At 37.9% G+C, this 26,373-nt stretch overlaps 1 protein-coding gene across 1 annotated transcript in view; it reads left to right on the plus strand.

Moving 5' to 3' along the window:
* EYA4 (EYA transcriptional coactivator and phosphatase 4) overlaps positions 1–26,373 on the plus strand; it is a 264,833-nt gene that overhangs the window by 223,826 nt on the left and 14,634 nt on the right. Inside the window, exons 12-15 of the mRNA XM_019625105.1 lie at positions 1,942–2,125; positions 8,477–8,613; positions 10,488–10,571; positions 24,288–24,377. Of these exons, the coding sequence (XP_019480650.1) occupies positions 1,942–2,125; positions 8,477–8,613; positions 10,488–10,571; positions 24,288–24,377 (495 nt within the window). The remainder of the gene's footprint in view (positions 1–1,941; positions 2,126–8,476; positions 8,614–10,487; positions 10,572–24,287; positions 24,378–26,373) is intronic.

Consider the following 26,373-nt stretch of genomic DNA (forward strand, 5'->3'; position numbering starts at 1 on the left):
AATGTATTAGTGGAGAGCTGAGTAGGGGTAAATTCATGGAAGGCTTTTCTCTTGAAACGACAATGAGGCCAAGTCTTCTAAGAGCTAAATGAAGAAAGAGGGTAAGGGTGTTCCAAGCATAGAAAGCAGCATGTACCAGACCCCTGAGGGGTGAAAAACTTGGTGTGTAATGAAGTCAAAGCAGGCTAGAGTTTAGCTTGTACGTAAGGGTCTGGTGTGGAAACATGTGTGGTGATAGGCAGGGGCCTGCACATAGAGGACCCTGTGGTTTAAAATAAGGAATTTTGATTCTATTCCAAGCACAATGGGAAGCTATTAAAGGATTTTGAGCAGGAGAATAGCATCATATAATTTATGTTTTGAAAACATTACTCTGGCGTCAGGAACTTTGGAGAAAGTCAAAACTGGAAACAAGGAGACAAATTAGAAAACCTGTCCATTGGCTACAACAGGAAGTGAAGATAGCATGGACCAGAGTGACAATTGTGGAAAGGAGGAGAAGCAGAGATCTTTGAGATATGTCTAAATACAAAGCGACATTTTATTCCCCAGAGGCTAGTAGGCTGGACCATTCCAATCAGTAACTTCATCTTCCTCTAAGGGCATTAGCAGCCTCATCAAGGGCTAGTCAGGCTCTCCGGCTTCCAATTCCAGCTCTGAAACTTGCTAGCTGCTTGGCCTTGGGCAGATCACTTAACCACTCTGTGCTTTTGTCCGCTTCAATGTAAAACGGGGATAATGATAATGCCATATAGAGGGTTGTGAGGATTAAATGACTAAATCCATTTAAGGCTTTAGAACAATACCTAACAAGCAAGCACTAAGTAAATGTTTGCTATTACTATTTTACTTTGAAAAAATATTATATGTGGCTAGGAACTTTGTCCAAATATTGCTAAGAGATTTTTTTTCTTGTGCACAGGTGGTAATGGGTCGCATCAGGCCTTGAAATAAATAGAATTTTAACTTTCTGCCATACTACTTAATCTTTTCTGGTAATATACATATTTGATAATATACATATTTGCTTATACACATATTTAATATGTGAATTAAATATACACATTTGCTTATATACATATTTACTTTATACAGAGAATTTCTTCTTCTGGAAACCACATCAAATGTGGATCTTTTCCCCTTGGGAACATGTATTAGAGGATTTTAATCCTGATCAAGGATTTGTCATCACTGATAACAATTTGGGTTAAAACATGCTAGATATTAAACACCAATTATTGCAACACATTTTTATTCATTAGCTCAATATGTAAAAGGATTTTGAAGGATTATTTAGATCATTTTAAGATTCTTAAACTTTTTAAAATAAGAAGCAGTCAGAAGAGTTGATCCAATGCTTTCTCCCCCCTCTGTAACAAATGAGGCAAACTAAATGTTTGAAAATCTTTTATTCATCTTCTTTTATTTACTCTCTACCTCTTGCCAAGAAAGCAAAATTATCAAGTGTAGTCTAGAAGGGGAACAAAAATAGCAATAATGCAGACCGAGGTGTGCATGGGAGCTGGGAGGGGTAGCCACACCTCCCCCTTGCTGGTGATGTTAGAAGAGGATGTATGAGAATGATGCTGTGAATAATGCAGTGAGTTCATCTCCTTCTCCCCTCAAGTGCATAAGACCCTATAATGTAAATCTTAGATACATAATCATGGAGGCAAAGTGAAGCATATGTAACCTTTAGACAGGTTACAATGTGTGTACTGGACCTGGTTTGCAAAACAGTCAGGGTAGTTCATGACTATGCATGCAGAAGATGCCCACAAAATTGTCTCTGCTCATTAGGAGCTCCTCAAAGCTGTGGACTCTGAAACAAATGGAGCCAAGTACTCACATTTCATTTTAGCATAGCGTTTGCTTTTCTTTCAAGCATACTACAGGGTAGTTTGTCTTTCAAGCACACCCACATCTCCATTATCATTTCAGGATTATCCATCCTACACAGCCTTTGGCCAAAACCAGTATGCACAGTATTACTCAGCATCAACGTACGGAGCATATATGACATCAAATAACACAGCTGACGGCACTTCGTCCTCGACCTCTACCTATCAACTGCAGGAGTCTCTCCCAGGACTGACTAGCCAACCAGGTACAGATCTTCATCCAGGTGAAACACTTTTATTTGTTTTACTGTGTCTAATACGATGGAGAAAATGGACATTTCAAAAACAAGGCTGAAAGCTCCCAGACAGTTCTGCTAACGTTTCATCTGTGCTAGTTCCCCCTGGATAAGATGAGGTTCTTCTTGTGACATTTCAGAAAGCCCTTCTGTTAGATGTGGGGCAGTTAGGAGGTGTTAATCTTAAGTGGCAGTGTACATACGAATATAAAAGGATATAAAATGGTCAGTGGACCTTTTAACAGGCTATTTTGTGAAGAAGACCTTGACCACATAGAAAAGTTGGAATATTATCTTCTTTGGGTATAACTGATAATATGTCCTTTCTGCATGAGAGACTGGATAGTTTCTTCACCTTTGTGCATCATCACTTGTTCTATTCAGTGAATGTTCCTTATATTCCTAGGATTTGTAGGACCATTGCTAGGTAGTCTAATACGATTGTCTGATCAGCACACATTTAAAGTCCATTGTATTTTTTCGTTTTCTGAAGCTTATCTGTATTGGAATTGTATTTGCTGATACATATTTAACAGAGCTGAAGTGTTTAAAGTTAAAAGCAAGTTTAATAGAGATTCATTGTAATCCTAGTTGAAATTACAGCAGGACTTTTTGGAGAAATTATCAAGATGATTCTAAAATTACAAGGAAAGGCAAAGGAACTAAAATAGCCAAAATAATTTTGAAAAATAATAACAAAATTTGAGGGCTTACGTTGCCTGATTTCAAGACTTACTATAAAGTACAGTAATCAAGAATGTGTGGTATTGGCAAAGGGACAAGTACTTGGAGCAATGGAATAGAACAGAGTCCAGAAATAGACCCATATACTGGAAAATGGGTTTTGACAAAGGTGCAAAGGCAACGAGAATGAATAGTTTTTGGGTTTTTCCCCCCAGAAAAATCCTGCTAGAGCAATTGGACATCCGTATGCCACAACAAACAAACAAACAAACAAAACAAACACCAGAATAGTGACCCGTAACTCATACCATACACAGTACATGTAAAAACTGAAACTGAAAATTCTAGAAGCAGACATGGAGGAAATCTGTGTGCCCTTGGGTTATGTAAAGAGTTAAGATATGATATATAATTTTCAGATCTTACCATACCTTCTGTTGAATTTGAAGAAGAAATTGTTTCCATTTGAAACTGTGTTATTCTCTCAACCAAAATCATAACAATACACGTCTGGATTTTTAAAGAATCCTGTGACCTTAGAACTTTAGTCAAGGTAGTTTTAAGTTTGATTTTGCTTTTTAAGATCTGGCATGTATCCAAAAAGTAAATAAGTTTATAACTATGAGATCTTTCTTTATTATTGATGAAATCTGAGGTATTTAGTTTAATGGTAATAAAATTATTTCCCATTAACCTGCATTTTGGAATTAAAGCAGAGATCTAACAATTAAATCTACAATTTTTTTGTAAATCATTCACTGTTGGCTTTCCCCATTTTTTAAACAAAAACATACTTCATGTTCTATAAGAGACAGCTGGTTGTTCTGATTTGGAGATAAACCCTAATGAAATAAAGTTGAATCTAAATATATAAAACATAGAAGGTACAGTTATTCATTACTGTACTGATTAAAGGATAATTATTCAATCATGTGTAGTGTTGGCCCAAGAAAAAGCCTAAGGCAATTGGTAATGACTGGTGTTATTTGGAAATCGCAAATAGCATCCACTTATTACTTTACCTTATTAGGTAGTTTGACAATGTATTTAAAGAAACATTACCATGCTGATTAAGAACAGATATTTTAGTTCATTATCTTATAAAGATCTCTCTTTGCTTTTAACAAAAAGATTATATTAGGTATATTATATTTTTTATTTGTATTCAGACAGTTTGATGACTGATTAGCACATTAAGATTAGAGATATTTTTATAGCTCCTTCTTTCAAAATATTTTAACCATCCTTTAAAATTTGATATAATTAGTAATTTGTAACAATATTACCCTTTACTCTGAGAGCTTGGCAACCATTACAATACATTAGCTAATTAAGCTTTATAAGTGCTTCAGAAAAGTAAGGGATATAGTAAGATCACTTCACTTTTTGAAAAGAAGCCAGTTTCTTAGGCAGAACTCAGTAGACTTTCCACGGCTTCATGGCATTTCACTTAAGGACAGGAAGGAAAGCAAAGTGCTAACTCATTTAATTGAAGCTAACAAGAGAATTTTGGTAGAAAGAGCTGACCACATTTAATGTCTCTGCCAATCTGCATTTTGCCTACCTGCAGCATTAATGTACCCTCGTGCAATTCCCTGAGTGAAATTTGGCAGAGGCACTGGAATTGACAGCTTTCTCCTTTAAAAAAAAAAAAAAAGTGTCAACAAATGTTTAATGACCAGGTGAGCTCAAGTTCCTGGTTTTACCCTTTATCAGAAAAAAGGATAGCACCTTCAAAAGATAGAGGGGTCAGTACAGTTGCACCTGAGTGGCTGCTGTAGGAGCCAGGGTACAGACATGGCCTCTTCAGGACCTGCTCCTCTCGCCATGAAGTTCTTTCAGTGGGTTGCTTGGTCCTCTTCTCACAAATTGTATAAAGTCTATATAACTCTTTTGCTTAGTAGGAACAGATGTAGATTTGACCTTCTGTGACCTGGAGGATCTGTTGCTGTTTAGGAGAGGAAGTATAGCCTAATGGTTAAATCAGGCGTTTTGTAATCATACTAGTATTGCACTTATAAGCTCTTTCATCTTGGTAAATAAAGTCTCCAGTTTTCTTATTATTAAAAGAGGATAATGAGGGACCAAGTTCACTGGGTCAAAGTCATATATATATATATATATATATATATATATATATATATATATACACACACACACACACACAAATATAAAGAATTTTTCACAATAAAGAGCACTGAAAAATCAATAAGGAAAAGATAACCCAATTTTTTTAATGGGCAAAATATGTCAACAGTTATATCATAAAACTAAGATACCACATGGGTAATAAACATATAAAAATGTGCTCTACATCATTACTCATCAAGAAAATGCTAATTACATCAACCATGAGATACCACCAGACCCCCACAATAGCTAATATAACAAACACTAGCAGTATCAAGTATTGGCAGGAATGTGGAGCAACTGGAATTCCCATTGCTAGAAGGAGAGTGAACTCATACAACCATTTTGGAAAGAAAATGGTAATTGTCTACGAAACATGAACATATGCCTTCCCTCTGACCCAGCAGTCTCACGGCTATGTATACATTCCTTAGAAGAACGCAGACGCTTATATCCACAAAGACAAAAGCAAGAATGTTTATAGCAGCTTTATTCATAATTGCTAAAATTATGAATAACCCAAACATCCATCAACGGAATAGATAAATAAAGCATAGTATACATATATAATGAAGTTCTGGCCACACTGAGGAAAGAACAAACAACTGCGCCAGGCTAGAATATGACTCAGTCACACAGACATAATGAGCAATTAATTAAGCATTTAATTAAGCATTTCAATAAACGTTTTTAAAAAGAACACAGAGCATGACACATATTAAGGGTTCCATAAATGTGGAGCTGCTCTTCGTAGTTCTCTGAAAGGCTATGCCTTTACCTCCATCAAAGCACTTCTGTCCATATTTTGTCCAAATTCTTAGAGATCTTTGAAGATGTCTCAGCAACTTGGGAAAAATCCGTGGTATCAGGTCCTACTCTTATTGAAACCCGACCTATGACTGGTCTTTTCCCTTTTTCCTCCTGCTATTTTCACTCCTTGCTGTGATAGCCATTGGCTTCCAGTTCATTTAAATAGATGAGTTGTTCCTGCCAAACTCCTCCTTTATGGGTCCAGTCAATAATCAGCCGCTCAGAATGTCATAGTGACTTTGGAATCTTGCAAGTTTTTGTCCTTTCATCTCTGGCACTGTTTCAAGAGCAAAGCTGCCTTATAATAGTTAACACCTGAAAATTGCCCTATAATCAATAGGAAAATGGGCTGTTTGGAATGTCATTTAAAAAAAATTGTTACCTTATTTAATAAGGGAGGGTTAATTTGAATCAGCATTTGAGTTGAAAGAGAACATTTAATTTGTAGGACATTATAACCTTAGGAAGATTCTGTTTAAAAAAAATAACCAAAAATAGAAAAAAAAATTTTATGTGATATTTTTTAGAAGTTGGTGTGTGTTTGAATACCTAAAGCCTAATTAATGCCTATACAAGTAAGCTGAAAATGGATTTTCTATAACATAGGCCTATATTCAACCTCATAGCTAAGGAACTTTTTATTATGCTATACTCTCACACAACCAACAGCAGAGATTCATGCAATGAATTGTGCTAGTGATGTTTAAAGAGCAAATGATATTTGGAGCACAGATCTTTTTGTTTTGTTTTGTTTCAATGCTGTCCTGACATATACAATGTTTCCCAAAGAAAATGCTATAACCATTATAAATTATTAGAGGTTAACTATGTGAATTTACTATTTATTTAGAACATCTCAGAAGAAAAACATTACCTGAGTATTGTCTAGTTTGTTCAGATTTTATTATTTAGATTGATAACTAACTGCCCTCATAATTATTTAAAATTTTATGAGAAAGCATGATATTCATAACATCTTTATGCTTAGAAATTGTGTAACTTCAGTTTAATACAGTTTGCCATTGGACTCTCATAGAAGTTTTAACTTTATGCATAAGATTTAAATAAAATATAAACCAGATTTATCTCAGTAATTCAAAAAGGTAGCTATAATATTATTACCTGTGCTTTAATATACAAAAAAACTTAGGTTCAGAGCGATTGAGTAAAATGCTTGCAGTCATATGGTAAGCCTGACTCTCGTTACTTGTGAGGTTTTACTGCGCCTCACCGTTGCCCCCATTTGTTTATCTTAACACCCCTCCCACAGACTTGCCACTGCTCAGTGCACCCTACCTCATAAGATGCTTCGCCGCTCACTTTAGACATATCACACTTACAGGTATCTGTGGGACATGTAGACATCTATTAGATGCAAAGAAATCTATTAGAAACTTAGGATGTATCCTGATGGAGGAATAGATTTATGTATGCGTGATCACATACTGGATGATTAACCTATGAGAGGGTTAGATCACCCAGGTGGTGTGACGTGAGAAGGACAGTGATCAAAGGATGGAGCTTTTAAATACCGGCATGTCAGGGAGGGGAGAAGAAAAAGGTCATGTCCCCTAGACAGAGCAGGGCTGGTGAGACGATTCTAGAGCTAGGAGAATGCAGGGTATCAGCTGCCAGATAATGGTTCTGAGGAGGTGCTGTATAAGAGGAGCTCCAGGAAGAGAAGTACTGAGTCTCTCTATTGCATTCACAATTAGGTGATTATCGGGGACTTTGCATAAGAGTAGTTTTAGGGTTTGGTGAACTGAAGCTAGATTATGACAAATCAGATGTCAGGCAGTGGAGACAGATGTGCCGCCCAGGACTGTAGCTGCTGGCCACATGTGGCGATTGAGCACTTGTAGTGTGGCCAGTACAAATTGAGGTCTGCTGTAAGTGTAAGCTACATACAGGACTTAGAATGAAAAAGAGACTATGTAAAACATGCCATTGACCATTTTTATATTGAGAATATGCTGAAATGATAATATTTTGGATAAATTAGGTCAATTAACATATACAAATAAAATCAATTTTACATGTTTCTTTTTAAGTTTTTTTTTTCTTTTTTTAAAAATAAGGCTTCCAGAAAATTTTAAATTATATATGTAATTACATTTGTGGCTTGCATTATATTTCTATTGGACAGCACTGGTATGGACTATTCTTTTAAGAAGTGTCATTTAAAAAGAGAAGATAGCAAGAAGATAGCTTCTAGATGGAAATGCAGTAAAAGGGAAGGACGTTTAATCTTGTCTGTGGCGCCCAGAAAAGGAAGAGGTTGAGGGAAGACGAGAGAGATTTTGACTAATGGAGGGATAGCCCCTAAGAGGTGAGGTGGGGGAGTCAAGTTTGCAGGTGGAGGAAGGCATGAGATTGATTCAGAAGACATTTCATCCTCTGAACTCTGATGTAAGGATGTGAGAACAGATTTAAATTTAGATAAATATGTAGGTGGGGGTAGAAACAGGAAGTCGAAGGCATATGGAGTATAAAAGACAGGTTTAATAGATCACAGAGATTGAAACTAGGAGGGATTTGTGTGACCTACAATATTTTTTACTGCATTAGGATTTTGTGTATTTGAGATTATAAATCTTATTTTATCATAAGGAGCTTTCTGTTATATAAGAATTTGTTAAGATAATTAATAATGAAGACGCATATCTGATCTAAAAATGAAGTGCTATTCTTGACATAAGTTACGTTTTCTTATAGGAGAATTTGATACCGTGCAGAGCCCCTCAACGCCCATCAAAGATCTTGATGAGAGAACATGTAGAAGTTCTGGGTCAAAGTCCCGAGGAAGAGGCCGGAAAAATAATCCCTCCCCACCTCCCGACAGTGACCTGGAGGTGTGCTGACTCATCCTCAAAGAATATAATATGATGTTTTATTTTTATTGAATACATATTCTATACTTACAGTTCCATAAAGTTTCAAACTTACATATATATGCTGGAGGTGTCAAAAAAATGTATACAAGTGGACACAGGTCAATGTTGCTCAACTCAAACAGAAGTTTGCCATAATCAGTAGTGTCCGGACACTGATGGTAACCATTTTGGGCACCTCTTGTAATTGCAGAAGTCAAATGTGACTTGTGTTCATCTTTTGTTATCAGTATATATTGAGTGTTACAATTTTAATAGTTTTTTCCTTTCTTAAAATGTGTATACATTTTTTTACACCGTGTGTGTGTGTGTGTGTGTGTGTGTGTGTATATAATGAAATGAGTGGATCTACTTTGTAGTAGACATGTCACAGCTGCAAAGTTTGAGATTTCATCCATTACAATGTCCAAATTAAAAACAATATAACATAAAAATGATAATGGTTTATAAATTCTAGGACTGCGATAAATGCATCTTTTGATTCAAATTGGCTCAAACAGAAATTTTAAAAATACAGCCATTATTTGTGGGATAATTTTCTGAGACATTCTCCATTTGGTAGTACTAAGGTAATGAGAGATGTTTATATGGGTCAATTAATTTAAAAACATAAGATTAATCTGTATATAAAGGAAAAGTTGTCTCCTGAAAATAGGAAAATTTCCATTAATTTGATACATGTGTTAAACCTTTTATAACTAAACATTTCCATGTGCCATTTTTTTTAATTGAAAGTACTTTTGAGATATATTTATATAAACAGGTTGATTTTTTTACAAAGCATCAGGAGAAACTATTCTTAACCATAATATGTTTCTTCTTACACAACTCCATACTTCAATTAAGAAAAAAATACCATTAGGGGTAGGCGGTTAGCTCAGGTGGTTAGAGCACAAGCTCTTAACACCAAGATTGCCGTCTCGATTCCCACATGGGCCAGTGAGCTGAGCCCTCCACAACTAGATTGAAAACAACAACTTGACTTGGAGCTGACTTGGGTCCTGGAAAAAACACACTGTTCCCCAATAAGTTAAAAAAAATACGTTAAATTTCAGATTTAGTAGTCAAGTAATAGTCATTGCACCTCTTCATAAGAGATCATTTCCTTTACCTGAAAAACAGTAACATATTCAAATGACTTCAAGAACCCAGCAGGTGACAATAAATGTGTGAACTTGGCTAGGGAGCCAGCAGGCTTGTGGGGACCAGGGAGCTCTGGCTCAGTCAAACATGGCCCGCCCATCACTGCCCCACGGAATGTCAGTCAGCATTGCCACAATTTTCAGTTTCTCTTCTGCAGTCAGAGCCCTGAAGTTTGTTTGAAATCTCCTAATCTTGAAAAGCTGGTCAATAATTTGAAGTCTTTCAAAACACTGGGCAGGCCCAAAACCCATCTGATGGCCTAAGCTGACCCAAGGGTCCACATTGCAATTTCTATTTAGGGTTACTTATTGAGTCTTTTAAATATTTTTTTAAAAAATAATTCCTTCCATGAATTGAAAAATTTCATGAACTCATGAGGCATAAAACTTTAAAATAGAGTTTCAAGCTCACGTCTATTGTCAATTCAAAATATGTCTTTTTGGGTATTAACTGCAAGTAAATATTTGGATAAATTCTTTCAAATGAAGACATCTGATTGTTAAGCTTATCACTTGTACCACTCTTGCTCAGGTTTTACAGGGGTTGGATCTGGCAAATTTTGGGGAAAAAAATAGTGGAGTTGCATAGTTTTCTATAAAATGGTATCAGCAAAGTGACGTGTTTTCTACTTGTAAAGAGATGCCTGCTTCCTTAGAACTTGACAATTCTTTGATATTTATCTTTTTCTTCAGCGTGTGTTTGTCTGGGACTTGGATGAAACCATCATTGTTTTCCACTCACTGCTCACAGGTTCTTATGCCCAGAAGTATGGCAAGGTAAGCAGTCAAGAAGTTTTTCCCCAAGAAATCATGTTAGAATTTTGTTCAAAAAATCAAGAGCCATTTAAAAATACATTTACATGTTTTTATTGTAGTGTGTCACATCTGCTCTTAATTATTTCTTTTCAGTAACCCATTGTTGTTGTTGTTTTTTTTAATGTGAACTGGCACATTTTACACAACAAATTAGTAATTGGATTCCTTTTTCTTTCCTCTTAATGACTGAGTTTTCCACATTGAAACCAAGCTTATTACTCTGACATAATTATTTTAGGAAAAATGTTTGTGAATTGAAATAGACCTTAAGCATCGTAAAATTATATGTCATCTAAAGGGGAGCTTTAAGAAATCGCTTGAATTAATTTGTTGCACCAAATCTTGCTATAGAATGCCATTTGAAGTCAGTCACCTTTTACCTGATGGGTCCTTTGGATTTATGAATAAAAGCGTTTTTGTAACTGAATAAGCACATGAACAGCGACCGCCTCACACACCCACAAATTCAGAGACAGGTGGTCTCTTGACTCTTCTTCCTTTCCCTCTTACCATCGTTTTCCTAGTGCGCTAGCTTCTTATAACAATGCTGTTATCCACCTGTGTGAGTGCTATTTCAAAGACTGATGCAAGTGCAACAGGCTTTTCAGCTACAAACACAGTTGTTTAGGTCGTTCCTGTTCGAGTCTTCGTCTCTGTACAGCTCATAATCTAACCAGAATTAATTCAAAGCATGGCAGCCTGCCTTCAATTACTGGATTCAAAGTTTTATCTAACTTTGGTTCCTTTACATATCACACGTACAGAAGTTTTTATAGTGTCACATAATTTAATAGGGTCTCATGTCGGCTCAACATGCAGTTTTTAGCAATTTTGTTAAGCTTTGTATTCTAGACTGGTATTAATGAATTGCACTCATATATTTTCTCCACGTTGTACTCTTGGTGAATCTGCATTGCCTTTGATTTTTAACGTAGGTAGCGAATGTTGCTAAACAGGTATGAAAGGTAACAGTTTTCTTTAATGACCACTACGAAGGAGTCTTAGTCCCTTTATCACAGTCATCATCATCTAAAACAGTGGTATTCAAAGCAGAATGCATGCGTATGTGCCATGTATACACAAGACGCTGCACTGAGAGAAGGAAAAAAAATATTAGTGGGTGCCTATACATGCACGCACGCACAGGTATCTTGCAGCTTCTGTTGTTGTCTGTTTCATAATGGACATACTTTACAAGTACATGCCCATGATTATAATTTAAAGACTATGTATACAAGTCATAAGTAAATTAACTATACATACATTTGGTGTGCATGCCAAAATTCTATTACTGATAGAGTATACGATCTAAAAAGTTTCCAGACCATAATCTAAAGCATTTCTTCTGGAATAATTCTGGCTTATGAGGAATACACAGTAAAACCTGTTGAATTGCTTGCAGTATTTTTGTGCAGCTAAGTTTCATATGAGGTACATGTAATCTAACTGGAACGCATAAATTCAAATAATGCTCCATTCAAAACAGTCACCATGAGAATCTATACCTAAATATCTATGTTGCTTCCATTATGCCAAATCAGTGGTGGAACTAATCTTTTGGAATTATCTCTAGATTTTTTAAATATTTCCAGACTTCAAACCTTCCTTCTTTTGTGGTAATTGTGATCTTTAGAAATGGTGAGATCCTTTGGACCCAAGGCAATAAATAAGGAAGGAGCATGGTCAAAATATTACCATTTTTCTTTTTGTCAAAAATATCATAAACTTGCTTCCACCCCAGAACCAAGCATGAACTGTCGTTTGGGATAAGAAGGGGTGTCAATAAAGAGGCAAGGAGGGGTGACGAACCATAAAAAAAAATCTGTGCATAATGAAGCTGCTTGTCTTGAGTGACCCTTCAACTGACTCTTAAGCATAATTCCAAAAGCCACGTTCTCACACGTCCCTCACCAGGGGTGCATCAGTGAAATAAACCTCTCACCTCCCCAAATGGCAGCCTGGACAGGCATCATTCATTTCACATAAAGTCCCATTATTTTAAAGTATTGTCACAAAGCTTTGTTTGAATACAGAAGAGAAACATTTTCTGTGCTTACAGATGCTTAAAATAGCAGAGCTTACTGACAGGGTGGGGCACACTGAGGGGAAGAGAGGAGCTAATGTTTATTTAATGCCCATGATGTGCCACATAATAAGCGTCACAATTTTAAGGGGTCAGTCGTTCTCCCCAATCTACAGAAGAGGAAACGTACTCAGAGAGTGAATAAAATATATGCAAAAATCACACAGCTAGTTAGTGGCAGACGTGAGTCCTGGAGCCTTGGACTATTTGACCCCAAAGCCCGAGTCATTTCTGCTACAGCACATCACCCAGTATATAGACAACCTACCATGAACACAATATCTAAATGACTTTTCCTAAAAGGAGGGAAGATAATTAGTGAGGTACTATGTAGGCAATTATATGAGTTCTCCTTTAAGTTGGAATAATTCAAAATCTCTCAGATGATTGGGGTATTTCCATTAACAGCTAAAACTTAAGAAATTTGGGGTGAAATAAAGTATGGCAGACAGATATCAGTACCTCATGATGATGCAGCATAGGAGAAGCAGCAACTTTTGGAAGTTGCTATTGGAACTTTACTACTATTGGAAGGTGTGGGGAAGAAACACGTACATTCACAGAACACCTACCATGTGGTAGAGCCTGTGTTTGGCATTTCACAAGCAATTGGGATGGTGGTTAAGGACAGAACCTCTAAGTCAGGTGAATGTAACTTTGAAAACCCAATGATCATGTGTACATCTTTTTAACCTAGGGAAAATTACTTAATTCCTCAGCCTTAATTTCTGTAAAATCAGAACAGTACTATCTGTAGTGAGTAAGAATTAAAGAGAGAGCATGTTTAAAGGACCCAGTAGAACCCTTGCAGTGAATTAACACTCAAAAAATTGTAACTGATATTATTCACTTTCACAAATGTTATCCCACTTAATTATCATTATCTGCTGTAATGTATGGTGATCTAAATTCTATGGGTAAGGAAACCCGGATTATGATGGTTTAAGAAACTTGGCCAAGGTCACAAAATGATAAATGCTGCTACATACATAGGAAACCAGTCAGTCTCATAGCAAGTCCTTGTCCTTTATACTATTCTGTGCCATCAAAAGGCTTGATGGAATGAATTGTCGATGTAAGAAACATCCAAACCTGTAGGCAGGGGGCTGCATCAGGCAGGGTACCTGGGGTAAGGAATTTAGGATTCATTCTAGGTGCAATGGCAGCTGCTGAAGGGTTTTAGGCTGAGTTGGGACATGGTATATAATTGGCTTCTATTTGGAGAATAAAGGTTGGAGGAACAAGGATAGACACAAGTAGACCATTTAGGCGGCTGCTATGCAGTATGTCAGAAGTGGTAGTGACTTAGACCGCAACAGTGCTTCTTGCACTTTAGTGTGAGTCACAGTAACCTGAAGGGCTTGTTAGACACTGCTGGCTGGGTCTCACCCCCAGAATTTCTGATTTTGTAGGTTTGGGGTGGGGCCCGAGATTTTGCATGTGGAATACACTTGCAATAAAGCTGATGCTTTGAGAACCACTAGAACAGAGAATTTCCGCAACATTTTTTCTTGGGAAAATGAGCTCTGGGATTAATTGATAGTCTTTGTGGAAAGGCCCGAAGCCAAATGGATTTGAGAAATAGTTGCATTTTATGGCTTTTCAGTGCATGTTACCATATTAAAGGTCCTGATATGTTTTACAGTTAAGAATCCTTTGGAACCATGTTTAATTCCTCAGTTCCCTAGTGTCTTCAGCAATGACCTTGAGAACTGACTAAAATGAGGTAGTTCTGGTAATTAGTTGACAATTCAGATGGACTTTACGCTGCTAGTAGCAAAAGTGACCTGGGCCATTATTTCTGGAGGGAAAACAGAAGACCTTTATACAGCTTAAAGGTTGTCTAAGCTTGAAATTGTTAATGTCTTAAATCCTTTTTATTTCTTAGATCAGTCTTACTTCCTTCCACAATGTGCATTTTTAGAGCATATTTTTTTTTGTATAACAGTGATTTTTCAGGTTTTTTTTTAGCAAGAGAAACCTTTATGCACATATTATATCACACCGATCATCTTTATATAAAACATATAAGGGCAGACCTGCTCTAGGTGAAATGTGGAGGTAAGGGACTGGTGGAGAACCCGTTTCTCTCATGTAGCCAATGCCCCCATTGGTCTAGTCACCCCAAAAGGGTTTCCTGAGTCCTGAGGATGCTCAGAACACAGTCTATAAGGCAGTAATCCAGCTGAAGGAGCACCAAGCTAGAAGTGAGAAAGAAGTCCTGGGACTGAATGGGCCTGAAGCAAGCCATTTAACCTCTGAGCCTGTTTCCTCATCTGAAAATGGTTATGACCCATTTCCTTCCTGGGCTTACTGGATGGATCAAATGAGATAATGTTAATTTATAAAAGTAGCAAACAGCTCTGAAAACTATCATCCACATCCCAGACTACAGAAATGTAAGTAGAAATATACATTATTTACCCCAAATGAGAACTGACTAAAGGCATATGTTTTCAGACATGCAGAAAGTCAGTGTTTACATGAAGTAGTACTGCAGTGGCCTGAAACAGAGAGAGCTGCTAAGGGAAAATATAAGCACCAGAGGTGTAAAATCATATCCTTCCATGACCACACCTACCTACCTACCTACCTACCTGTCTCTCCCCCTACCCATAAATAAAATAATAATAAGTACCATATTTGAGCTCCTACTGTGTGTCTGGTGTCGTGTTAAATGCACTAGCTTTCACCCAGTGTGACTGATTCTGTGTCACACAGCTCGCAAGTGGCATAGCCAACCAGAACCCCTATCTCTTTGACACACTTTTAATCTCTACACTCTTTTGGTCTCAAACTTTGCCCCACTATCTATAAAATAAAATTCATGGAACATAATAATTTAGGAATGCCATTTTACTCATAAATTCCCCAGTGAAACTAATTTTTGCTTTTTAATTTAAAAAAATTTTGTTTAGAAAATTCTACTTCCATTTATCAATAAATAATGTTGTAAATTTTCCAAAGATCTTCTTAATATGCTATCACTTTTTGACTCTGTTCAGTTGTCAACACAACATGCTCTTTCCCCAAGCAGAACTATTCCTGAATATTTACCATGGTGGCAAATGAGGGATGTCGGTGTTTGAGTTCTGCTGCCTATGAAGCTGATGATGGGCTTTGCAGCTGAGCACCAGTTGGCACGTACAGTTTTCAGCACCACAAAACTAAAAGAGGAGCTTGTAAATTCGGCAGGGCATGTAGACCAGGAATCATCCATCATCTGTTAGAGCTTATGAAGATCATTCCTATTCCCTGATTAATTGTATATATTATTTTACCTGATAAGTTGCAGTAATTCCTCTTTTGGGGAGGAAGGGGTGAAGGGAGCTAAATAAATTGTGCTTGAGGGATTTGATTTATTTCAAAGCATTCACATGTCATGTGCTAGGAAGCCATGACTCTCTAAAGTTATTCCACAGTAAGGAGGCAAAGGAAATAGGCCAAGTCAGGGAGAAGATTGAAGGAAAAGTGAACAGTTAGTTGCCTTATACTGTAAAATTAAAATTCAAGCTTCCAAACTACATCCTCACTTTAGACAGCATCTTATATAAGAGCAGTGCTGTGGAACTGATATGTTTCTCAGGATAAATCAGTTGGTTACTTTTATATTAAACAGTCTATACACGGTTATATTATATGGAAAGACTTCTGAAATAGCACCAGCTAGATTTTAAATTATAGGATAGTCGTGAAGGTAAGTACTGACTCATGTGCATGTCAACTAAGGAAAAGCAACATGATTTAATAGGAAGTGATTAGAATTAAGTGTTGGAAACATGGATTGGAGGCCATCCTAATGGCAGCATACAGGTTACCCCCGCCCCAAGCATAGTGGTTAGGGCATTCTGCTCTGGAGGGAGAAGGGACCTGAGTTTAAATTCCACTCCCCCTCCTATTACACATGTGCCCTTGGATAGTTTACATACTCTTTGTACACCTCAGTTACCTTTTATATTTGATTAGGTGGGTTAAATAAGTTAATGCATTAAAACTCAACACTTACTTATCCCAGAGTCAACATTCAAGAAGTGTCACCTATTTTATTTGGGTTCAAGGCAATTTGAAGGTTGGGAAGCTGAACTTTGGGAAAACTGGATGTTTTCTAAAGAAAGTTGCATATACTTGTGCCTGATTTGTCTCAATGCAAAATAATCCGCTCAGTGTTGTAGAGCAGTAGAGGGTGACTAAAGAATGGTTGTGGAATATATAAAGAAATGAATGCAGAAATAATAAGCCTCAAAAGTTTTTTAGTGTGTTTCATGGTTGTACATAGTATGTATGGTTGCGTGCACATGTGCGTACGTGAGTAGTATGTGCATAAATACAGTACATATGGGTATAAAACAAAGCCAAATAAAAGACAGAGATATTTCCCAAGCTCTGTCTTAGGGAGTTTGGGAGACAGTGTGACCTACTGACTCCTCTTTCAGAGCTCCCTGTTACTCTTTTGTTGGGTTTATGTTTATTTTAGAGAAATTGATTTTCTTTTATGGAATTGAATAGCTCTAGGTGATATCATAAATGGCCAAATATCTTTTATTAAAGCCCAACCTCATCAAATTATTGCTGGGCATTCATGAGGAAGGGAAACGATCTTGAAGGGGCATCACATTTATTAACACGCAACTAATACACCAGAAAGATATGTGGTGAAGCAGTTTCATGAAAACTTCTAGAGGATACTTCTGTAACCTCCCCTGAGGTTTCAGTCCCAGTTGATGATCTCAGCTTTTGATCCATCAAGCTCACATCTTGGGGAAGTAAGAAAGGGAAGGTTAGATTATTAACTTGCCTTAAATTTCCTTAAATCATCATCAACTCTCCTTTTTCTAAATGAGTGGGCCACCTATCTTTTCTACAACTTTCCTCTAGTGTGCCGCTCCGCTTTGTCCCCGAGTCCCAAGGCTGCCTCAGTTGGGAGTGCTCCCTTTCTCTGTCGTACCTCTCCTCTCTCAGTCCTGTGCTTTCTGTTCCTAGCTCATCCTCCCATGGCCATTCTCACCAACTTGACTCTTGCCATTTCATCTGGTTGCTATGCTATACTAATTATATAATATAGTATAAAAATAATGCTATGCTATTTTTATATTTAAAAGAATTTAAATATAAAAATAAATTTGACTGGCTAGAAGGGCTAAAAATAATAAAAATTAAGTAAATCTCATCAATCCAAAGTCTCTACAATAACAATAATGTAACAACTGTAATTATAGCCTATTACTACTGCTTTAATTTCCCCTTGAGCTACATTTATTATTTTATTAGTTTAATTAATCTGGGTGAGCTTTTTTCATTGAATTTTCTTCTGATTGAAATAGTAGAAACTGGTAGTGGAAGGTCAGTTGTGTAATGCCTCCTTCATGGCCTCAGGTTACTTAACATTGACTCCTGTTCCATTGTAAATATGTTACTTACATCAAACACTTGGATTTCGAACAAATCCATTTAATCCAGAGCAAGAATTACCTAGTTTTTTCACCTTTACCAGCTCCTCAGCAGGCAGTTGGCTACATGATTAAGAGTCACCATGGATCATTTGCTCCCTGAAGTTAGGTCCACAGGGGGTCTTCTTGGAGGTGAAGGTGGGCAATACACTCTTACTCATAACTTGAAACTATTTCTGGGGAAGCCTACTTCCCAAGAAATTAGGTTGAGCCACCGTTCTACTCAGCGATCAGACTGAGTCAAGTTTTAGGGTCCTTTGGTTGTGCTCCAGTCTTAACCCCTGGGAAGCCAGGAGGTCATGCCAGCTGGCCTTCCCTGACTGCCCCAGACCTTCATGAGAGCCCTCAGATCAATGCATTTTAAAACATTAACGTGCATATGAATCGCCGGCAGTCTTGTTAAATTAGAGATTCCGCTTCAGTAGATCTGGGGTAAGGTCTGCGACTTTGCCTTTCCCACAAGCTCCCAGCTAATGCTAGTGCAGCTGGTCTATAAACTGCACTTTGAGCAACAAGGTCTTCATGTGCTAATTTTCAGTCTTGTTTGTACATTGGAATCTCTAGAGAGCTTCAAAATTACTGATGCATGGGTCGCACTTCAGAGAATCTCATTTACTTGGTATAAGGTGTGGTCTGGGCAGCATGTGTGGTCAAGTGTGAGAGGCTCTGCCCTAGAGGCCATCATCCCAGCCCTGGGTATCACTATAACCCATGTTTGAGTAAAGCGTCACTATCCTTATTACTCTTTTTCTCCATCAGATTCATGTTGCAAAAAACCCACCCGGCACTCTATCTGTACCTCAGCAGCTGAGTGCAGTCACACATCTAAGGGGTCCCAGGACTCCTGGGTTAATTAACTCTTCGTGCTGACTATTTCAAAATTTCTCTTCTCTCAAACCTTCAATGCTCTCTCTCAATTCTGCACAAAATGTTTTCTCCATCACTTAAAAGAAAAAAGAAAAAAAAAGCAAACTGAAAGAATTACATCATCTTCACACCATAACCATGTTTCTCTGCCTCCTTTTTGCACCTACACTCATGTCCTGGATCCAGGCCTTCTCATTGACCCGAGGCATCTGCTCCTGAAACAGCCCCTTTCACTCCTGAGTCTCTCGTTTCCCACTCTGGCTCATTCCTGGGCTGTTTTCCATGCTGTAATAGTCTTATCCCCAGAAAAGCCTCTCTAGCCCAGTTTCAAGCCACTGCCCTCTTTCTCTGCTTTTCCCTAGCTTGCCAGTCAAACTGCTCTCTCTTCAAGTCTGAGGAATGGCCTTGCCAAATTCGTAGTTTATGTTGCTGGGGACTCTCACCTGCATTTGACCCAGTTGAGCACTCCCTCTTTCTTAGGACACTTGTTCCACTTCACTCCCCTGACCTGGGTCACTCTGCCTCACGCTGTTCCACACCCACTAGCCTCATCCTTACCTCTGCATGTTCCCTGCCACCACTGCTGTCTGCACATGGCCAGTTCCCTCACCTTCTTCAGGTCTCTCATCCTCAACTGTCACCTCCTGAGAAAGGCCTTCCCTGTGTTCTCTTTACATGAACCATCACCGCCCATGCCCACAGCCTCTGTATCTGCTGACTATGATTTGTTTCACCACCTGAAATACTATAGCTTTGCTTGGATTGTTTGTCAATTTATTTATCAGATAGCTCATCCAATAATAATATAAATCCCTTTAGGGCAGGGACTTTGCTTATTTGATTCTGTGCTCTCGACCCAGAATTTGAACATGTCTGACATGGAGTAGACACTTAATAAATATGTGCTAAATAAATGAATGGTCCTGAAACCATTCTCCAAGTCCCCTGAGACCTCTTAAGCTCGCTGACTATCCATTATACACAAACATCTCAACCGGTAAGTTTCCCTTCTGATTCATGACTGAATTTCATTCTGTCGCTTGTCACTGATTAAAAGAGTTCATGTATCCCAACAAACCCACTCACTAGTTCCACCTTGGGTTGTGGAGCTAGTGTCTCTTCCTCCTTCTGTAATGAACTTGCACAACTTCTGCCTCTGTGCGCACAAGTCTGCAAATGTGCATCAGGTCTCAAAGGAGTAACTGTTCCAAGAGTTTGAGTTCTTTAAAAAATAAAAGAAAAGCCCCCCCATTTCTTTAAAAATATATAATGGCTGCCTCTCCCAAGATATTTTTATATTGTGTCCCTAGAGGAGGAATTCCAGCTGATGGCCTAGCACAGGGCAGAGCCCCGTAGACAGACAGTCTGGCTCCAATTTATGTGCTGTGCTAACATGGCTAATAGGCGTTAGTATTTTGATATAGAGAAGTGCCGTGCTTGAACCTGACTTGGTCATATGCTGGTAACATCCAGCTTAGAATCACACATTTAAGGGCCAAGAGTTACTCATTTTCATCTCCCTTCTCTCTCTCTCTCTCTCTCTCTCTCTCTCTCTCTCTCCCTCTCTTAAACCAAATGTCTTGGGAATACTTTCAGTATTTTAATAAAGCAGTACACAGAGTAAATTGGCAGAAGTTCAGTTTGCCCCATATTAAACTCTGCTGTAGATACTTTGAACCTATTGGAACTGTTATATATGTAAAATACGAGTATGCATCAGAGCTTCCACAAAACCCTGTTAGTGCCTTTATTATCCCACTTTTTCCCTCTATCCAAGTTTTCACTGTCACTTCATTTCATACCCTAAACTTAACCCTCACTACAGGTAAACTGAAAAAAGGCAATAACTCTTAATTCATAAGGTGCCCATAATTCTACAAGCATCTAATGAAAATGAGCAAACATCTCTGTATAAAACTTGGGCTCAGTCCAGAAGTATATTTAACTCTCAAGTGCCTGATAAAACCATGGAATTGCAGGCACTGGCGGCTCCTTCCCAGGGGCCTGGTGAGGCAGGGGGAGCCCAACATTACAGAGGTCTTGCTAAGGCTGCCCCCACCGAAGTCCTGGTCATTTTTCTTGGATTCTTACATCTGTGGGTCCTTCAGCTGGAAAAATGTGATACTATAATCTGCTTACTTAGAATGAACTGTCCCAGTGACTTAGTAAGCTGGGGCTGGAGGGGGGGATAAAATTAGGTATTTGAAAGGAAGCCCTCACTAGACATTCTCTTAGAAACAAGATCACCACATCTCACAGGCACGGTTTTCCTTGGCTTGTGGCATAGCTAACCCTCGCCTGTCTATGCCAAAACAGCACCCTTTCAACAGCCTCACTCTCTGCGAACCGTCGTAAATAAAATACAGTGAGTTCACACTCCGGCAAACCCCAAACCTAAATGTTCCCAGGTCGCAAACAATATTTTGCCCAAGTGCTTACTAAGTCCATAGCTTGGAAAACAAATGAATAGCCCCTTCCAGTGCCGTGGGTCTGCACTCAAGTGCAGTTTTCATCACACCAAGCGCTGTGCTGACCTGTTAGAGAAGTCTTGTTGATTTTCTAAAAAGTGTATTTGTTTGCATGCTTATCAGGTGCACAAAATGCATTCTTCATGGGTTTTCCTGTCACTGTTGGGGTAGCATACAGAGTTACATACTCAGAAGCATGGAATGGATGAAAGTAACAATCAAAGAGAAACAGTGTGTTTTCTCCCATCCCCATAGATCTGATCTGTAAATGCAAAGAATGTGAAGCATGAACAGAAGAAAGTCAATAATTTTATTTAAAACTTAAAAAAGGAAAATTGGCAAATCGAAGGATAAGAACTTAAGCAACCTCGTCTTGAGAAGGAAAACCTTTTAAACAAGACATTTCTGAGTCCCCCATCTGAAACATATATCTTTAGGGCAGTAATCATCAGAAACATACGGAGTAGTGTGGAGCTCAGTTTTATTGTCTTGCCTCAGCGAACATTCCTCAAAAGCATAAAGCATCACTAATGGAATTATATGTTTTCATGCTATAATTACATTTGATTTTTCCTTATATTTCTGTAGACTTTTTGTTCATGGTCCCATGACTAGACAGCATATTTACAAGTTTTCTATGTCCTCAGCCTATCCAACCCTCTCCCCGCCAAAGAGAGAGAAAATAATTTTTTTAATAGAAAAAAAAAGGCAAATGCGTATTTTAAAAATTCAAACATTTTCATTCAAACTTCAGAGGTTTTCTTTCAACAATAAAAACAGGAACAACAGCAAAATGAAACTTTAAAAAAAAGAATTGTAAACTTGAAGAAAACAGAGCAAGAGATCTCCCTAAGCTTCCAAACTCCTTGAGACACAAAATGGGAGCTTCATACTTTCGTCCTTGTTCTTGAATACTCTTTGTTGGATAGAATGGAATGATTTGATCTTGGAGTATGTTGCTCCTCGTGATCCTGTCTCTGGAAGACAGATGAACCCAGCATAGAGTCAGAGTAGAGTCCTCCTGCCAGGAGGCCACGAGACCAGGTTCCGCCAAGTATGTGAGCAATGAACATCTGTTTCTGAGAAGAGAGAATTTCGAGCTATGAAATCCACAGAAGTCTCTAAGTGAGAGATGTAATAATTAGAAAATTATGTTGACATCCAATATATTATCATCCTGACTTGCTCTTCTCCCATATCAAGTCTTAGCTTTGCTCAACACACCTCAGTGAGCCCTTTCTTTCTTAGCTTAGCACTCAATTCCTAGTCTCTCGGTTTTAGTCACCACAGAATATGAGGCTGACGCTCACTTCGAATATGTTTACATGCCAGCGTTTCCCCCTCAAAGCATTATGGGAGGCAGTGTAGGGAGAATACTGGTTGTTGCAGTGTAGGTGTGAAATGAGAAGGGGCCTCTACTTACTAACTGGAATAAGTTTGGGGTGGGGCGGAGGGGTGTGAAGACTGCTGGGCCTGACCTGGGGTGCACAGTCTTATCATAAATTGAAGCCAAGTTAGCATTACATTTTCCCAAGTTTAAGTACATTTCTTGAAATGCCATTTATTAGAACATTGAAAACACAAGTTTGGTACTGTCTCCTTAAAGCCTTACAATCTGGCTCCTGGCCCAGCCACTCAACCCAAATCACCCTCTGAGGTCTTCCAAAATAACTTCTCAGCCAAAATCAATAGTATCCTTCTAGACTTGTCAGCCTTGTTCGAAACCATATTCTTCTCCCTGCTAATGTTAGATCCATTCTAGTCTGAAGTTCTGAAGAGGATTTGTTTCTTCTAGGATTTTTATTTTCTGTTATTTCCAGAGTCACACCTATAGTAGTTCTATAGTAGTTCTCTTTAGAGATCATTCCAACTTTGATCATTTTAAACATGATGTTTGAGCCTGAATTACTTCCCTATCCCGAAACTCTCCTTGCTTTTTAAAGTCTTACACCTCTTGATGCCAGGCTCTCAACTATAGTTAGTCACAATCAAGTATCTACTCTTGTCTTGATTCTCAGCTCCTTGCTGCCCTGTAATATCTTGGTTTCTGGAAACAAAAAGTAAGTCACTTTGACTCCTTACTAATCCCTTACTTTCATTAAACTTCTAAATGTATATATTTTCTATTTAGATTACATTTACTAAGTTAATATTCCTTTCATTATCCTCAACCCTTCTCTCTTCATTCCCAGGCAAATACAAATTAGACCAAACTGTACACATATGCAGATAAATATGGCCAGTTGATCAAAATGCAATTCATAATTAAGTGGTGGTTTCACTGTGCTCCACCAGCTCTTCTTATCCCACCTTCAGACAACATTGTCTGCTCAAGACCTACAAACATCCAGCAGACCTACTTTTCTCCCATTCCTACTTCTTCTTTGTCATCATTTATAAAAGGCTGTCCTTTCCTCTTTTTAATGAGTTTGCTCCATTCTTTAGTACCCATCCAGATATATTTCTCTGAAGGAACTTCCCATGAGTATCTGTAAAGTGGATCCTATGAACGATTATAGCTTGCTTTCCTCCCCCTACCCCCCCACTCATGAACATGTGAAAATGTATCCTGTCATCTTTATGTGCTTATAAATTCCTGTAAATGCACAGATGTGTCTCTATATTTAGTATGTCTTAGACAACTCTTTGGAAAGGTACCTTTTCAGATAATTGGGAAATCTTTTGAATCTTAGGTAAAAATCCATACGGTCTCCCCATCCCAACCCCCACTCCCCAATAATATACACTTCAGGTATTTTTAATAACTGTAGTACTGAAATTTTACCTCATTATGTGTGCATTTTCTTTTCAGGATCCCCCCATGGCTGTCACTCTGGGACTCCGAATGGAGGAAATGATTTTTAATCTTGCTGATACACATTTATTTTTTAATGATTTAGAGGTAAGATATTTTTAAAGGTAAGAATAGTTGTATGCAATTATTAAAACTCTCAGATGGTTTCTATATATGCAGATAACCTCAAGAAAACTGAAGGATAGACATTTAGCTCAAGAGAACAGTAAAGTTCCTGTCAAGGGGAAATATTGTATATACAAATATAAACAGAAGTTAAATATGTTAGTGAATTATACTTAGATACTGGCATATACTTAGAACAAAGCTGTCTCAGGGGAGGAGCACTCGGTCTGCTTTGCTGCCCCATATCTACACCCCTACAAGTTGTTCCTGGTCTTTTTAGTGTCTCAACCACAACCCACTTAGCACCTTTGGAATCAGCATTGGCTTTTCCTGGTTACTAAGAAGGGTACTATTGTATTCAGGTTAAGGACAATAGTCACAGATACTATTCATGGTGCTAACATGGGTCATAAAATTTTGCAGATAGCCTGACACCAAATTTTAGACATTATCCTTCCTCATTTCCTCCTGTTCCAGGTAAAACAATGCTGGAGCTATTTACATAGCACATCTAACTGGCTTGATTGTATTCTCTCTCTCTCTCTCTCTCTCTCTCTCTCTCTCTCTCTCTCTCTCTCTCTCTGTTCTAAGTTATCTATTCACTTCCAACCTCAAATGAAGAGAAAGTAGAAACAACAACAAAATGAAAAGACCCCAGAAAAAATAGCCTCAGGTACTGACTAGGTACTGTAATAAGATATAGAACCTGGGTGCTGATGATCTGAGTTATTAGGTGTGCAGACGATAAAATTTGAAATAACTGTAGCTTGGGCACTGGGCAGGAGTACTTCTCAGTTAAACGCAACTATGCTGACCCAATTTCTCTTTCTTTTTTTCAATGTCATATTTAAATTTATTTTTTATCTTATGGTTTCACAGTAGAATAAAAGTGTTTGTCTATAATCATATCATGAATGAGGGAGATTATTATACTAAAACCCACCTGTACTCTATATTTTACATTGGACTTTCCATTAATTAATAACCTTTGGAAATGAATGTTTATCACATTATTTTTGTAGCGTTGAAACTGTAGTGTCCACAAGCATAAAAATCATGTCTATGGTTACCTACTAGCTAAGTGGTAGAACTGGTGTTTGAAACTCTGGCCTCTGTCTGGCTCCAGAGCACATATTTTTGCACCTATACCATGCTGAGAGTAACAGAAGTATGTGAGAAAGAGCAGCCAAGCGAGTCAGTGTCTTTATTTATTTATTCATTCGTTTGTTTGTTTGTTTGTTTGTATTAGTTTCAGGTGTACAAAACAATGTAATAGTTAGACATTTCACCCCTCACGAAGTGATAACCCCCCAATCTACTACCCCTCTGACATTGTATATAGCTTAAAATTCCATTGACTGTATTCCCTGTGCTTGTACTCCATACCCTGTGACTCTCTATATATGTATTTAATTATAGTTGATATTCAATATTATTCAACTTCAGCGTCAGGTGTACAGTGCAGTGGTCAGGCATCTACATAGTCTATGAAGTGGTCTCCCTAATAAGACAAGCGCCCATCTGGCACCCTACATAATCTTTACAACATTATTGATTGTATTTCTCAAACTGTATTTCATATCCCCATGGCAATATTGTGACTACTAATTTGTGCTTTCTAATCCCTGTACCTTCTCCCCCATCCCCATCCCCCCTCCCATCTAGCAACCATTCGTCGTTTTTTTCCCCCTATATCTCTGAGTCTATTTCTGTTTTATTTGTTCATTTATTCTGTTTTTTAGATTCCACAGATAAGTGAGATCATATGATATTTGTCTTTTTCCATCTGACTTATTTCACTTTGCATATTATTCTCTATGTCCATCCATATTGTAGACAGCGTCTTCAATATATATAGATACTTTAATTGACAAGGTCTTAAAGCTAGTTTTAGTTACAGTTGAGATGTACAAGCAAAAACCGTTATGCCACATGTATGTGCTGGAAATCTGTGTAATAGCAGCATTTTGTTGTTGTT

The sequence above is a fragment of the Hipposideros armiger genome, unplaced genomic scaffold (genome assembly GCF_001890085.2).
Source record: "Hipposideros armiger isolate ML-2016 unplaced genomic scaffold, ASM189008v1 scaffold_614, whole genome shotgun sequence".
In the NCBI taxonomy this organism is placed as follows: domain Eukaryota; kingdom Metazoa; phylum Chordata; class Mammalia; order Chiroptera; family Hipposideridae; genus Hipposideros; species Hipposideros armiger.